Raw genomic sequence first — 14,716 nt, 5'->3', positions numbered from 1 at the left:
ATTCACACACAGGAACAACACTGACAAAAATGAGGATGGGTGGAAGTGATCTTTCCTGAAGCAGCAAAAGTAAACTCTCAGCCTAGGATAAGAAGGGCATTCACAAAAGATGATGACAAATATCTTAGCAGTTATTGATGCTCTAAAAGAAAAAAAAATCCTATCTTTTCTTGAAGTTTGGAAAAATAGTGAAATCTACTTATTGTTTCTAAAAAAACCACGTAACTTGCTCTGTATTTTAAACTTCTTTGATAAAAATCCCTCCAAATGGATTAAACAACGTGTCTTTTAAAAGTGTTTGAGATTTTTATCATTAAGGGCAATTAAAAGATTATAATAATAGGAAATTAATCTTTTGAGTTTGTTGAATCTTCACTTTCTAGATTGTGTATCTTAAAATGAGACAACATAATTTTATTCTCTACAGATCTGTATTTAAAAGTTTGTCTTTAAAAATTAACCTTATAAACGTATATTGAGCTGTTCAGAAGACCAGGCTCTTCATGGCCTGGAAAGATCCAAAATCTGATCTAATTTAAACTTTCTTCTACGAGAACACACTTACCTAAATTGCTGTATGTAGCACTGCAAGCATTTAAGTCTGGAGAAACTGAAGCTTCTTCCTTTTCTTCCTCCCCTTGCGGGAGCCGGCCAGAGGACACAGGTATGACGGAGGCGCTGCCGCCATTGTCCTGCTTCACAAACACGGCTCTGGGAACACGAGGGGACAAATCCTCCAGTGTCGTATCATCGGGCACTTGACTGAAACAAACAAAACAAAATCACCTGGAGACCAAAGCTATGATACTAGATCCTTCTGGCAAAATACCAGATAAGGCACTAAATATCTTCAAGAAGGGGAATAAACTGGTAAAGAAATAAGCTCCTTTTGCCCTCCCTTAAAAAAATCCCAACTTTCTACAATATTTATTTTCCTAAATAAGAAGAAATGACTTTTGACTGAAATAGTAACATGTAGTAGTTCATGTTCCCTACAAAAGTGGTAATAAAATGTTTTAAAGCTGACTACCATCAACATATGTACACGTATATATGCAGGCATGATTCTGCATAAAAAGTGTAGGACTCATAGGACAGCAGCAGAGCTTAATGTGCTTTTTACCAATCAGAACGATTTTGCTTTAATCAAGGGTAGCAAGGTATAGAAAGGGGACTGTTAAGTCTTAATAAATGCATACAACTTTAGTGACACATTTTCATATACTGGTAGGATTTGGGGAACTGACACTCTGGGAAACAGCCCAGTAGCTCTTCTAAGCCAGTAATCTATTTCCCATATAAAATTCCCCAGGTTAAAACCTACCTGCATTATGCCAATTGCAAAAGGCCATGAAGACAGTCCCCTGTGCCTGCTCTTAGCTATGAAGTTTGAAACTGGGATGACTCATAGGACAAAACTGTGAAAATCATGGATTCAATTGGTTTCCATGGATATACTTACTGCAGTATGATTTTAAAATTATGTGTTACATATATATATATATATATATATATATAAAAGTTCAGGTTTATTGAAAAAACCTGATCCTATTGAAAACATAGCAGCAATTATCAATAATATGCCACATCGAACTATCAGAGCAAAAATACTTCTGTGCCTTTATGCTCTCCCACTCACAGAAACAAATACTCCTTATAGGCCAAATCGCAAGAGCGTATGTCCAATTTAGTTCTCATTATTGCAGCCTGATCAAATAGAACAGCGAGAATTTGCAGTACTTGTGACTTCCATGAGATAGGAGTAATGCACTTCCTTCAAAAGATGATCACCACATCATATTTCTGTACAGTTATTTAATTTTTGTGGTAGAGATTTGAAACATAATGTAACTTCTGATTAACAGAAATAAAAACTACATGTTTTTAAATAGGCAGAGCAGCTGAGCTTCTTTAACACAAATCCTTACAGTTGAGAGATTGTATCCTCAAGGAGTTAACATAAATTACAGGCATATATCTCACTATGCCAAAGCCAAAATACTGAAAATGGTGATACACAATCTTCTAGCAATCCCCACGATTAAAACATGCCAATACTTCGCATAACACAAGACCCCATGTACGATGCAGTGCGCACATGCTGTTTCTACTCAGCCTCATGAATCTGAGCTGCAGGCTGATACAAACAAAACTCATTAGAACTTGTTAGTAAAAGAGAAAAAACGGCGTAAGTTCAAAAAGATGTAATCTTGAATCAGCATAAAATTTTTGTTCATTTTTAGTACCATGCATTGGAATCCAGTGAAGAACATTCCATGTGCCACAAATATATCCACATTAAAGAGTTAACCTAATATAATTTCAGGGTAAAGCATACATAAAATTAAAGCAGTAACAAGGCTCTCAAGATTATGAGAAATTAAACTAAAGGCTTGTAATTGCTGTAAATCATATACATACCTGCATTCCTCAACAAGAACATTTTGTTTAGGAAGTAGTTTCTAGTAGCTTTACAGTTCTGCCATTGCCACAAACCAGGAATTATCACATCTCAAAGTAATTTTTTAGTATCAATTGGTGAGGTACAGAACAGACTCATTCTCCAGACCAGACACATGCAAGCACATACACTAAACCTAAGCTCAGAAGCATTTTGCCAAAGTAAACCAACAGCTAGAAAGGAAGAAAGAAAAAAATACCAACTCACCCACTGTACTCACTCACACAATTCCCCATTAAAGGAAATTCTTTCAGGGCCTTCTTGAGTCTTTTAATCATGTCTTGAAACTCTGGCGAGCCATTGATTCCACAGTGTTCTGATGTGCTACAAGTTGTGCAAGCTGTAAGCAACAGGGCTGAACTCTGCACAGAGTGATACACCTACCGCACCTCTTCATGTTTACCTTAGGGGGTTGGTCTCAGGGACTTGCCAAAGCGCCCCAGGAAACCAGTCAGTTCCAGCCCTGCCTTCTTAACTCTTCCACTGCCTTCGTGGATGAAAAGCAGTTCACAGCCTACTACATCACTGTTTTGGTATGACAACTATGGTCTTAGTCATGTTAATCAGTTAGGCAAAAGCAGGTTCAAGTTTCAAGAGGAGCTAAGAACTTAGACTAACCTACTCTGAAAAGTGAATATCTCAAATCTGTTCTCTAACCAGTTTTGTGTCTGAGTCAAATACATTTTAAATCACAGCAATTAGATGTCAGGCCGTGAAATGTGTGGGGAAATGCTTCCCTGTAGCTTAACAGTAAAGACAGAGAGATCCGGCACATCCGCAGTGCACTGACTAAGAGAGCAAAGAACAAAATGCCAGCTCGTAATCAGCTCCGACACAACGCAGAAGGAACACAAGGGAAAAACATCCTCACTCAGTAAGCTACAAGAACCAAATTCCAATGGCTTTTGCTTCATTAAATAGTATAAACAGTTAAAACTACTCGTTTTCCAGAAAAGTAGAGCAGCTGATAAACAAGTGGTTCTCCAAGATTAGAACCATTAAAGCCTGATAACTTTGTATCTGCTTGTTGATAGTGAGTGATACTTAAAGCTATCTCCTTATTTGGGATATTTATAGTTATTTTGCCAGGATGGATTCTTTGATGCCTTGCATAAGAGCACATATTTAGCTTTTACCATAGTGGGCACAGCCTCCTCTGTCCAAGCCTTTTTCTTTTCCCTTTTTTATTTCAAAAATAAACTTCATAGGAAAGGAATTACCTTAGAGAACTCTGCTCCTCGGGCACATGTGGCTGAAATTAAACAACTACTTGGTTAATGGAGGAAGCAGATCTCTGCAAACACAGAACACTTTTGTTTTCCTAAGAAGCTGAGATTACGTGCAGCAAAAAAACCTGCCATAAAAATGACTGTCCTTCAGATAACATCCCACTGAACACACATACTTGTCATTCACATGTGCAGAAGCTCAAAACTGTTTTAAAATTGTTTTTCTCTGCGGGGACAAATGCCCCTAACCCTTCCCTCAGGCTCTCCTCCTTCGCGGTTTTGGAGGATAGCCACAAGATGATGTGGTCTAACTTGCCTTGGTCTTTTGGCAATAGTGAGCATCCAGAAAGCAGCCTGCGTAGTGTGGTAACTTCTGTAAGGACAGTGGAATCACAGCTATGGCGTGACCTGTATTTTCCACGATTCAAAGCACGCCTTCTCAACTAGAGTGATTAATAAATGGCAATGAATATGAGGGAGATAAAGCAGAATGCTTATAAGAAGTGATTCTGAGAGTGCATTCCTGAATTAGGGTCAGATCTAGAGGTCAAGCTGAGGGAATACAGTTCTGTGTAAGACACCACATAAATCCAAGTGGCAGAAATCAGTGACAGAAACACAGAGAAAAGCTGATGTGGCCTTAGACCCAGCTGGTACCCTGATCTGCTCTCTGAGGGGTCAACAGCAAAGCAGTAATCAATGGTAGGCGTACAGTTTGAGATGGGAGCCCAAAAAGGAAGATGACTCAGTTCTACACAAAAAACAGCCTGTGTAACTTGTAGATAAATTTAGTTTCAAAGAGATCCCTTTGAGATCCCCTCAGGCCCTACACTTTTAAGCTAATAAAGCTGATATAAAGCCTAAATTGACTGGATAATGCTTGAGGAAAAATGCAGAGAGGTTAATGGCTTGAGGGTGGTCAAAGGCCACCTTGCACAGGAACTTCCACTCAGAACACAGAACACTTTAGTTCTGCAAAACACTGAGCAAAGCTGATCAGTGCGCAGGTTTCTACCAGAGTACACCATGGGGACAGAAGATCCACTCCAGTCAGTCCTGCAGTTAAGTTCCTCATCGCCACCATTAGCCAAGAACAGTTACTTATGAGGAAGAGTGAAAGAAACTTCTCAAAGGACACCCTGAGATAACTATGCCATAAATTTTATTCCTGATCCTTATTATTTTGAAGTTGGCTCAGTCCTGAAGCATGACAAGTTGTTTGTTTTAAAATCTTGTATAATGTGATGTTTGCATGCTCTTTAACGTCAGTGAAAATTCACGGCAATGAGTTCCACAGGTTAACTGTGCATTATAAAACAAGCAAACAGAAACACAAATTTTCTTTATACATTTTAAGTTCTCAGTCTTTCCATTTTACAGACTGTGTTAGAGGAATTATGAACAATAATACATTTTACCATTTCTTAGTCTAAATTTATAAAATAATAAATGGTAAACCCCCTTGTACTTGGTTCTTAGACAGCCCTCAGTGTTTACAGATTTTCACATAAAATGTTACCAAATGTTTTCCTTAATGAACATGCATAATTTCCAATTCTGTTCGCATACTAGAGAAAAATCTCACAAAAGTTTTTCATTGATGAAACCGGGTAAAACAGATGGTTAATGCTCTTAAAAGCATTGTTGAGCATTGCTGAGTGAGGTAAATAAACTTCACTGATATCTCAAAAGAGCAAACCAAGATAGATTTGGGGAGAATAAGGAACTGATAGTTTCACCTGAACTTTTCAGATGAGAGTTTCTCCCATTTCAGTAGACTTGCTCTAGCAAATTTCAGCTATAACAAACATGAATTCTCCTCACTAATTATGCAAGCTACACTTAACAGGTTTTGGCTCCAGGTGAGAACCTTACCTTAAGACTTAGACTAGAGGTCCTCAAAACTGGAAAGGACTTTGTTTTAAACAGAGTCCTACTGTGACTTCAAAGAGTTCTGTTCTCAAATAGTTTCTGAAGCAGCTGTGGAATCTGCAGGTTTGGATCAATGACAAAGAGAAAGTGGAATGTGGCAGTGGTGGTTATTCCTGCCTGTCTCTGGATGTGATCCTGATCTTAATATACGACTAAATTTTTGAAGAACAATTATTCCTGTTGTTTTTACTGAGTGATCTGTTAAAACATTCATATTCCTCCAAATATACAGAGCACTCAGAGGAATTCCATGGCTCCTGTCCCACTGAATCAGGAGAGCCTACGCGTAAGCTCCATTCCCCACCCTGTGCAGGCCGCAGATGGTGTTGCACTGTGGCACACCCCTAGCCCCCATACCCTACATGTTTTTTCCTTTAATAATGGTTAGTAGCATAACAGAAGTTACAAAAAAACCCACTGAAGAGATAACCCATTCAGGCTAGGCCCTTTAGGTCTTAGTGCTCTAAATCACCTCACTGGAATTGTCTTTTTCCATTGCTTGTATATGGAAATTTGATGCCTAACTCAAATTCTTGAAATCACATCGGACTTACTGTAATTTAAAGCAAATAGTGTGAACAGTCGTCAGCAACCTCAGGGCAATCAGCACAACAGAAGGCATTTGAGGATCACTTGTACTACTGAAATGCTTCCAGGGCAGGCAGGAACCGTGCAAGGTTTTGGCCAGTTTTCTAAGAGATTCTCATCTGCCCCTGATATTTATGTTAATGTCAGGAGCAGCAGTCTGGCTGGAAGTTACTCAAGGTGAACTGTTTGTACTGTGAGTGTGGCACTTGGGTATGATTTGAAGGAGAAGTCATTTCCAAAAGCTCTGATATCTCTGTACTCTGGTAAGTATAGAGCCCATGAAAGTGTCCAGTGAAATGACCAGGGGCTATTTTAACAAAAAATAGCCTTAAAAGAACTCAAGTTGTGATGTAGTGTTTAACTGCAATGGAGAAGCACACTTTCTAAGGTTCAAAACAAACCTTCAAAATATGTATAAACATTTCACTCCTTTTGAAGCAAGACACAACAGAATAGTGATTTCTGTAGCTATGGGACAGCACAACTCCTATCTCTCAACTATGAGTTAAAATCCTTTCAACAGAGTTAAAATAATTTTAGGAATTAGACTGGTAATCCTAACTTGAGCTATGAAGAAATGCTTTCTTATCTAAACCAGAACGGCCTGAATATACAGACCTCACTACGTGAAGGAAGTATTTCAGTAAACAGGTTTATCTTGAGTTCACCCAACTCTAGCCCAAAGATGCTGTAAAAGAAAGTTACGGCCAACTTGTAGCTACGGAAGGAAACTATTAAGTTTAAGATGTAGCTGAATAGAAATGGCTGTTCACAAATCAGTTGTACCTTGATTTACAAAGGCACTGCCATCTAAAAGAGAGCTGAATGAGGTTTTAGTTCAGCTCTGATGTGGTTTACAAAGATAGGAAAGGAAGAATCAGAAGGCCGCTCTGCAGTTTTGTTTTAGGAAACATGTCAATCTAAAAAGCTGCTACAGGGTATAAATAATGATCGCTCAGTGAGGGAGAAGAGAAACCTTTACCCTGTGAAACTCCAATGGCAACAGTTTGATCCAACAGATAAGAGGCTTTGATATAATATTTTTTTAAACTTCGGTGTGGATTCCACGCTGTGCTGTACCACCCTGAGCAATTACAGTGACTTAGGCCAGAATATCACCATGTTACCTTTTTAGAGGTCAGTTCTAGGTTTTGCCTGAGAACAACTGCTGCGTCGTCAACTACAGGTGTTCTAAGAAAACCTGATTTTTGTTCCAATTAAATGATTTTTAGCAAAAATTAATCTACAAGTTTTTTGTACATTTAATACATTAGTATTCGCTAGATCCTTTTGAACAAACATATGTGCGTCCTGGCATCAAACAGAAAGAAATAATCACATACATAAAACAAAATCAAGTTCTTTTGTATAACAAAGACGTAGTTTTCAGCTTTCTAAAGAACTGACTATTTTACAAGTGCCATTCAAAGGGAAAAACTGACCTTTCTAGTGATAACTTTAAATACCTTCAGACCCGTTTTGTGATTATGTTATCAACCGGAGCAGCTTTGTAATCCATTGCAAGTAAGGAAATACTGTATCTTCATTTAATTTGCTTTCAAGACCCCCTGGTAATCTGACATTTTTAAAGCTTATCTTATTTTCCAGGTCATCAGTTTGTTTTTTTCAGTGGGCTTACTGTTGTGGGCATTCTGAGTTAGGCAAGTGCCCCGTTCATTGATTGCTATCTTCACGTTCTCTGTTTTCTTCTAAGCTTCTGCAAGCTTAACTGAAGATTTTAAACATCTTTTCCATACACATATTTTAGCCTGAATTAACATTAACCTTTCACTAATACTTGAAGAGTGAACACAAAACAAGCACAGCATTGTCTGCTTGTGCAAAAATGGAAGTTGACAACCCTGATTCTCACAAACTGGGATATTAAAAACAAAAGCCAAACCCCTTGAACAACAACAACAAAACCCTTCCTCTTCTGGCACTATAAGGTCTCAATTGGTCTCTTTCACAATATTAAAAATTAAGTAAAAAAACCCCAAATAACTTAAGGCATCAAATTGCATCAAGGTAATGGAATACAGTAACGGAAGGATAGAGATATCCACTGTCCAGTGTTCCCACAACACATGTCTCAGCACCTCAGTGCATTTCCTTTGAAATGTGTAGAAACCATAGAACAATATTGTTGGAAAGAAGAAGTTCCAATTCTAACATTTGGCAAATTCCAATTTTCACCAGGGGAAATTGTGAGATATATTACTTTGACTTGCAGAAAAATGAAGAGTAAGCTTTCTTTTTGAAATAAATGAACAAGACTGGACAGAATAACCAGTTGCCTTCAACAGCAAGGGCAGAAGACTTTCCAGTAATAGTGTAAAAGAATATAAAGCAGGTAACAGCACCGTCTCTAGGGTGGGCTAAGAACAAATGCCAACTACAACCACAGCCATTAGCCCGTCATTGCCCTTTTCCCACTGAGACAAGCAGCTGCTCCTTCCTGCCTCGTCTCCCAGCAAATTGATCTGGCTGAAAAATAACTGCCCAGGGATTTTTTTATTTGGATCACTTGCCCAGTCTGGTTCACCACAGGTGACCACATGAGCGGGCACCAGTGACATGAGAGCAAGTGCATCGTACGGCAACGTGCTCGGTGATGCTGCTGAAAACAAATGTTGCTACAACCTCATTTTCTTTAGGTTCCCCTGGAGATAATAGAAAAAATGGGTTCCTCTAGATGGGGGTTATGAGAACAAACTTGTCAATTCTTTAACTTACTCTCTAAAGCTCCCTGCTTCTCCCCATTTAATTTAGGGCAAGTCTAGAGAGACCAGACTCCTACCAAGGGTTATTCCAGCCCTGGATACATTCCCCACTGTCTTGGCCCTTAAACTGCAATATGCACTTTAAATACAGGGACGCCCTCTTTTGTCATCGCCCACAGCCCTGTGGTGCTGTTCATCCTGCAGAGATGGTGAATGCTCCTACTGGCTTTAATAGTTTCTGAAAGTGCTTAACGTTTCTGAAACTCACACCCACAATTTGCACTGGGATTTTTTTAAACCCTATTTGTTAATTTTTGCATACATTTTTTTTTAACTATAAAATCCTTGACCCTGAGATTGCAGTTCATCCATTCTGGCAAAAGGCAAACAGCCTGAAAAGTAGCCCTGATCTTCAATGAGAATGCTGTATCAGTGTTCCCAAGATGTGATATAGAGGTGATTTAATTACACTTGGTGCAAACAGTGACCGTTAGTTAGTTAAAGACATACTTATTTTACTTTAAGCAGCAATCAGTTTACTATAAACTCAAACTGTGCTCACATTGAGATTTCTATTAGTTTACATCAACTTTAAAATTATTTTAACTAAAAATCACCGCAACTTCCTTGTATAGACAACAAAGACAGAAAAACAAAGAACATGGCCATGATACATCTTCTGAGGCTCACTCATAGCTCAAAGTTAAAAAGAATTCCTACCAGTAGGTTATTGTTACAAAGAATTAAATAACACAAGTTTGAAGCTATTTTGGAATTGGTTTGTATAATAGCACTGAAGACCTATTTCTATACATCCACATGGGTATTTTTAAAGCGGCATTTTAAAAACAATGCGTATCTGGGAATAAGGATGCTTCTCCATGTTCAGAAACAAGCAAGAAAGTGTGTGTACCCTTGATAAAGGAACAAACAGACCTTGAAACCAACAGACGTACCTAAAACACGCAACTACCATGAACTTCTAGGAGTAAAATATCTACTGGCCAAATATTTTCACAGGAATTGAAACTATGAGGCATTTTAGTAAATTCTGTTAAAAAAAAATTAAACCAGTGAACAAAATTGTCAGGCAGAGATGGAGCAACCAGCTCTACTGAATCCAGTACTGTTAATGGACAAAGTATATTAGTCACTAAAAGCCTTGCAAAATGGAGATAAATTATTTTATATATAATCTAATTCTATTATTACTTTCATCCATTTTTTTTGGGGGGAGTGCTGCAGTGTAACATCAAATTCATTAGTATCTCTTGTGTTCTTGGGTATGTGAGATAAAGTTAGCACACCACCCCTTTCATGAGTCACAGATCTTTTAATTTCTATTATACTTTTCAATTGTTGCCTTTATTTCTGCTGAGAAATTATTTATTTTCCTATAATGTAAGAACACTTTCTTAAACTAGAAATTCAGGAAAATGTACGTGATTTAATGTAACATGGATATATTTTGGTGAACCTGCAATACAAACCCCAATTATCAGGTACTGTTTATAATATTTTTTTTTAATCTTTTCTGATATCCAATGTAACACAAAGATTTTAAAAATGTGCTTTAAGTTACCTAAAATAAATATACTTTGAAAAAAGAACACTTAGTGCCATAAAACTTCTTAAGTTATCCCCTTTTCAGCAGCATATACAGGACGGTTCACAACTAAGTGACTAAAAAAGATGAGCAGGTTACCTGGGGATTTTCTTGGGAATCTGCGGGGGTGATGAATGGCTGCCCAGTTTCTGTTCGGAGCTCTCTGGAGCTTTTTCCTGCATGTCTCCTTTGTCTTTTGCCAGCACATCTGTGATCGCAGACTCGGCTCCGCTCACGTTTGGATGGTCGGCTTTTGGTTCAGCTGGTGCTGGTTCACATCTATACATGAACACAATCGATGGCTTCTCACTCGAGTCTGACTTCGCCTCGCTGAACCAGTGATGACGTTGGACTGGAGGAGGGGGGAGCATATGTATAACAGTTCCATCCAGACCCACCAGTTTTCCTTTCTCTCTTTCTTTCTCTTTGTCTTCCTCATCATCAGTTTTTCTGCGGCGGAAGAAGCTCTTAAATGATATCCAGCGTTTGGGTTTCGCATCAGCAGCTCGGCGACCTTCTGAATGAAGGATTGACTCAGCCTCTGTCGACCTGGTGGGACTGTTTGGTTTGGTCCAATTGCTGAAGTGTCTTTGCAACAAGTTGCTTGCATGGTAGGGGGAAGAAGTGGACCGTGGAGGAGGAAATGGCGGTGCTTGCTCTGTTTTGGGACTTGTGGTATTTGGGGAGGCTCTCACTGGCTTTGGAGAGTGAGTGGCAACTGGCTGTGAAAGTGAGTCTTTCTGCATTTTAGCAGCAGTGTTTTCCACCGCCTTGGATGACTCTATTTCAGACTGTGATGTAAACAGAGATTTGGGTCGTACCAGGGTGTTTTTAGTAGCATCTGCATCGGGGGGTAAGGAATACAGCTCTTCTACGCTACAAGACTTGGGCCCAGACTGAGGTGTTTCTGGAGGAGACTGTGGAGGTTGGATAGAGGCCACAATCTGTGAAAGCACCGTACTTGCATTCTCTCTACCGCTGCTGCTGCCAGCAGAAGCCTCTGGTGTTACGTCTACTTTGGCTGCAGGCTCCTGTGTTGTCTTCTGAACTCTTGATGGGGAGCTGTGGTCAGAACTGTGACTCCTCTGTGGTGATATCTGACTTTTAGTGAGACAGCTATTAAACTCTTGGACCTTTTGTGCCACAGAACCCAGCCTGCATTCAGAGCTATTAGTCACCCCCTTCGCCTGGGAAAATTCAGTGGCTTTACTTCCTATGGCTTCAGTCATTTTGCTTTCTGTTTCAATTTCTTCATATGTGTGGCTTATCACACTAGTAGTTTTATCTTTGATGGATAGCTCTCCGCTGGTCCCTAGAAAACTTTTATAGATAGCCAGATTATCATATGCATTTGGATTGATTACTATGGGAACTTTAATAGCATTTTTGGAACTCTTAGCATAAGTGGGCTCATCATGAATGATAATAGGAAAAGGCGGCATGCCAGCATTATTGTAGCTGTTGAATTTTATCTCAGATAAATTGGGAGACTTAACTGGGATAGTTTTTGAAGAAATATTTGTAGCTGTAGGTGAAGTAGGAGCTGACTTGTGGTGGCTTGTCTTCCGGGGGGGAACAGAAGGTCCTGAGTTGTTACCAATTAACTCCACCTTAGGTATCTTCTGTCTTGGACTAGTACTAGAAGTCCACACTTCTTGATATCTGATTGCACTGGACTTTTTCAGATTAGCATTTATGCGTACAGGTGATGCTGCAGAGGATGTAACAGGTGTGCCTGGAGTTACGGGTGAGCTCGTGTTAGATGATGTGGTTTTGGTTTCTGAGGTTTCAGTTGGACTGTCCTTACATTCATTGGTCATGGCAGCTGATACATCTACTACAGTATATGGCTTGCAAACTGGTTGTTCCATATTCACCACTCTGTAAGGTTTAGCTTGCTCTTCCACAGGCACCAAATTGATAGTTACAGCTTGACCAGCAACATCTGACGAACTTTTATTCTCTTGCATATCAGTCTGCACAGCAATTTTGCCATCCTTCTCTTCCAGTCGAAGCGCCAGGACTGCCTTGTGAGTTTCTAGACTTTTCGGAACGTTTCTGGGAGGTTTTGACACATCCTTCACTAGTTGATTATCACAAAGACTTTCATATTCTGGTTCAATTAATTTGAGGTCCTGAGGTGTACTGGGAGATAACCCTCCATTACAGAGCTTCTGTGAAGAACTGCTGGTTGTTCCAGAACGAGACTCTTCAGTCAAAGAAGAATCAGGAGATGTAGAATCAGAAGATCTCATGCTCTGCATGCTTTCTTGCCCATAAAGAATCACAGTCTCTTCCCCATAACCATTTAAAATTTCATCATAACTGTCATCATAATCCACTGCACAGATCCGCTGGAGAGACTTGTTTCTAAGGGGCACAGTGTTCCATTTCTTGTCGACACAGAACGGAACAGGAGACAGGGTGTTAGCTCTAAAATTAGCAAAGCGAGGTTGGCCCCTCATACGAATTTCCATTGCTAGCAACTCTTCATCACTTTCATCCCAGCTCTCATGCTCTTCCTGCATGCTGCCAAAAAACGCGTCATCCTCGCTCTCATCTCCGCTAGAGAACTCTGGATAGCAGAAACGTCCACCTTCGTTACTTATTACTTCAGTGCTTCCACTCAGAATAACATGCTTACTGTGTGAATCCTTCATTCCACCCATCATGCAGCTTGGAGGGATCTTTCTTTCTAATGATCTTTTATAACAATTATTTATTCTTCCCAAAAAGGTTTCTCTTGAGTTCATTTCATTTCCAGTTAGCTGAGGCGTGGTATCCAAACCTGCAATCTCCTTCAAAACTTCTGTCAGGCCATTATTATTATTATTTGGTATCTTACCTACACCATCGTTGTTGCCATAAGGCCTATGAACATGGCTATAACCTTCAATCTCATCTTCATTGTTATTGTTCAGTGGTTTTTTGTTCAAGACAGCTTTGTTTCGGTTCCAGCCTGCAGGCACTGATTTATTCTCACAGAGATCCGGCGTGCTGATTTCACCACATACACCCTGCCCATCCACTACCATCATGGTGGGTTTCACGGCTATAGTGGGTTTCTTTGCCACAGGTGGTCGGAAATTGCCTGTATTTCTCCCACGCTGGCTGTTACTTTGGTTTGCATTGGGTTTCAGATTGCCTTGGGAGAGGGTTTTTTTTTCAGAGACAGGGGGTAACTGATGCAAGCTTTTGGGCTTGAAGCAGTTCTTACATTCACCGGGTTTCCAGACGTGTTCAGTGAACGTGTTGCAAGCAGACATTTTCCCAGAGCTTTGTGCTTGGTGCTCTGCTGTTCAGTGCATGGTAAGAATTTCATCCATATGCTTTCACTCTGTTCCCCTGGTACAGCTACTGTTCAGAGCAGTGATCATTCTGAAACACAGAAGAGAATGATGGTAAGAATGGAGAAAACCAGGCTGATCATTATACTTACACTTTCTGTGCTACAAACAACCTGGAATAAGCAAGTAGCCTTTTGCTGATGTCTCATCTATTTTCACCTAAATTTACAAAACTATGTAAATGAAATGCAAAAAACGTTGCAAATATCATTCTTCTCATACATAAAGAAGTGAAGCTTTAGCAGCTAAGCCCTGTATTACTGAAAGCAGAGAAAGAAAAAGAGAAATGGCAGCAACTGAGAATTTAGAATAATTCTCCTGACTAGTTCAGGACCACTGACCTTTAATTTTTCCCAATAGAACAAATGCTAGAAAGAGGATATAAAAACAGAGATTAGTGCCCATTGCTTTGAACATAACTACTTAAATATCACACAAGAAAGTAAGAGCATATTTACTCTCCTAAATGCAATTGAGATCACTTGTTTTCACCTTGAAAGTGAATGAGCTCAGCTTAAGAGACCAAATATATCCAAGCAATTGCAAACTCTGGTGTTTTAGTGCTTTTTTCATCAGAGTCCAATGATAACTGGACGGGTGTTGTGGCTGAAGGGACAGGCTGGACAGCTGTCCTGGGGAAGTCAGTTAAAAATGCTGGGGAATCCTTTCCAGAAAGTCACTGTTTCTTCTCCTTTAGCTTACAATAGCAGCAATAAACCATTCTTATATCCTCAAAACAAAACTATGGATTTTTAGTCCCTGATTTGTTTCACATGTAGCTTTTCTACCTAACTCCTCCAGAAATAACAACTGAAAAAGAATTTAAAATC

General features: G+C 39.4%; 1 protein-coding gene across 2 annotated transcripts in view; it reads right to left on the bottom strand.

Moving 5' to 3' along the window:
* Positions 1–13,805, bottom strand: part of PEAK1 (pseudopodium enriched atypical kinase 1) — a 34,404-nt gene extending 20,599 nt beyond the window's left edge. Inside the window, exons 1-3 of one of the 2 annotated variants that reach the window (XM_021285584.2) lie at positions 10,639–13,805; positions 2,669–2,785; positions 566–762 (exon numbers count right to left, since the gene is read on the bottom strand). In XM_021285584.2, the coding sequence (XP_021141259.2) occupies positions 566–762; positions 2,669–2,785; positions 10,639–13,805 (3,481 nt within the window). The remainder of the gene's footprint in view (positions 1–565; positions 763–2,668; positions 2,786–10,638) is intronic. The other variant, XM_065076199.1, reaches the window with a different exon arrangement.
* Positions 13,806–14,716: the final 911 nt, after the last annotated feature.

This window comes from Columba livia, chromosome 11 (assembly GCF_036013475.1).
Source record: "Columba livia isolate bColLiv1 breed racing homer chromosome 11, bColLiv1.pat.W.v2, whole genome shotgun sequence".
NCBI classification, from domain to species: domain Eukaryota; kingdom Metazoa; phylum Chordata; class Aves; order Columbiformes; family Columbidae; genus Columba; species Columba livia.
Note: the sequence above shows the minus strand (reverse complement) of the source record. Positions and strands in the feature narration are given on the sequence as shown.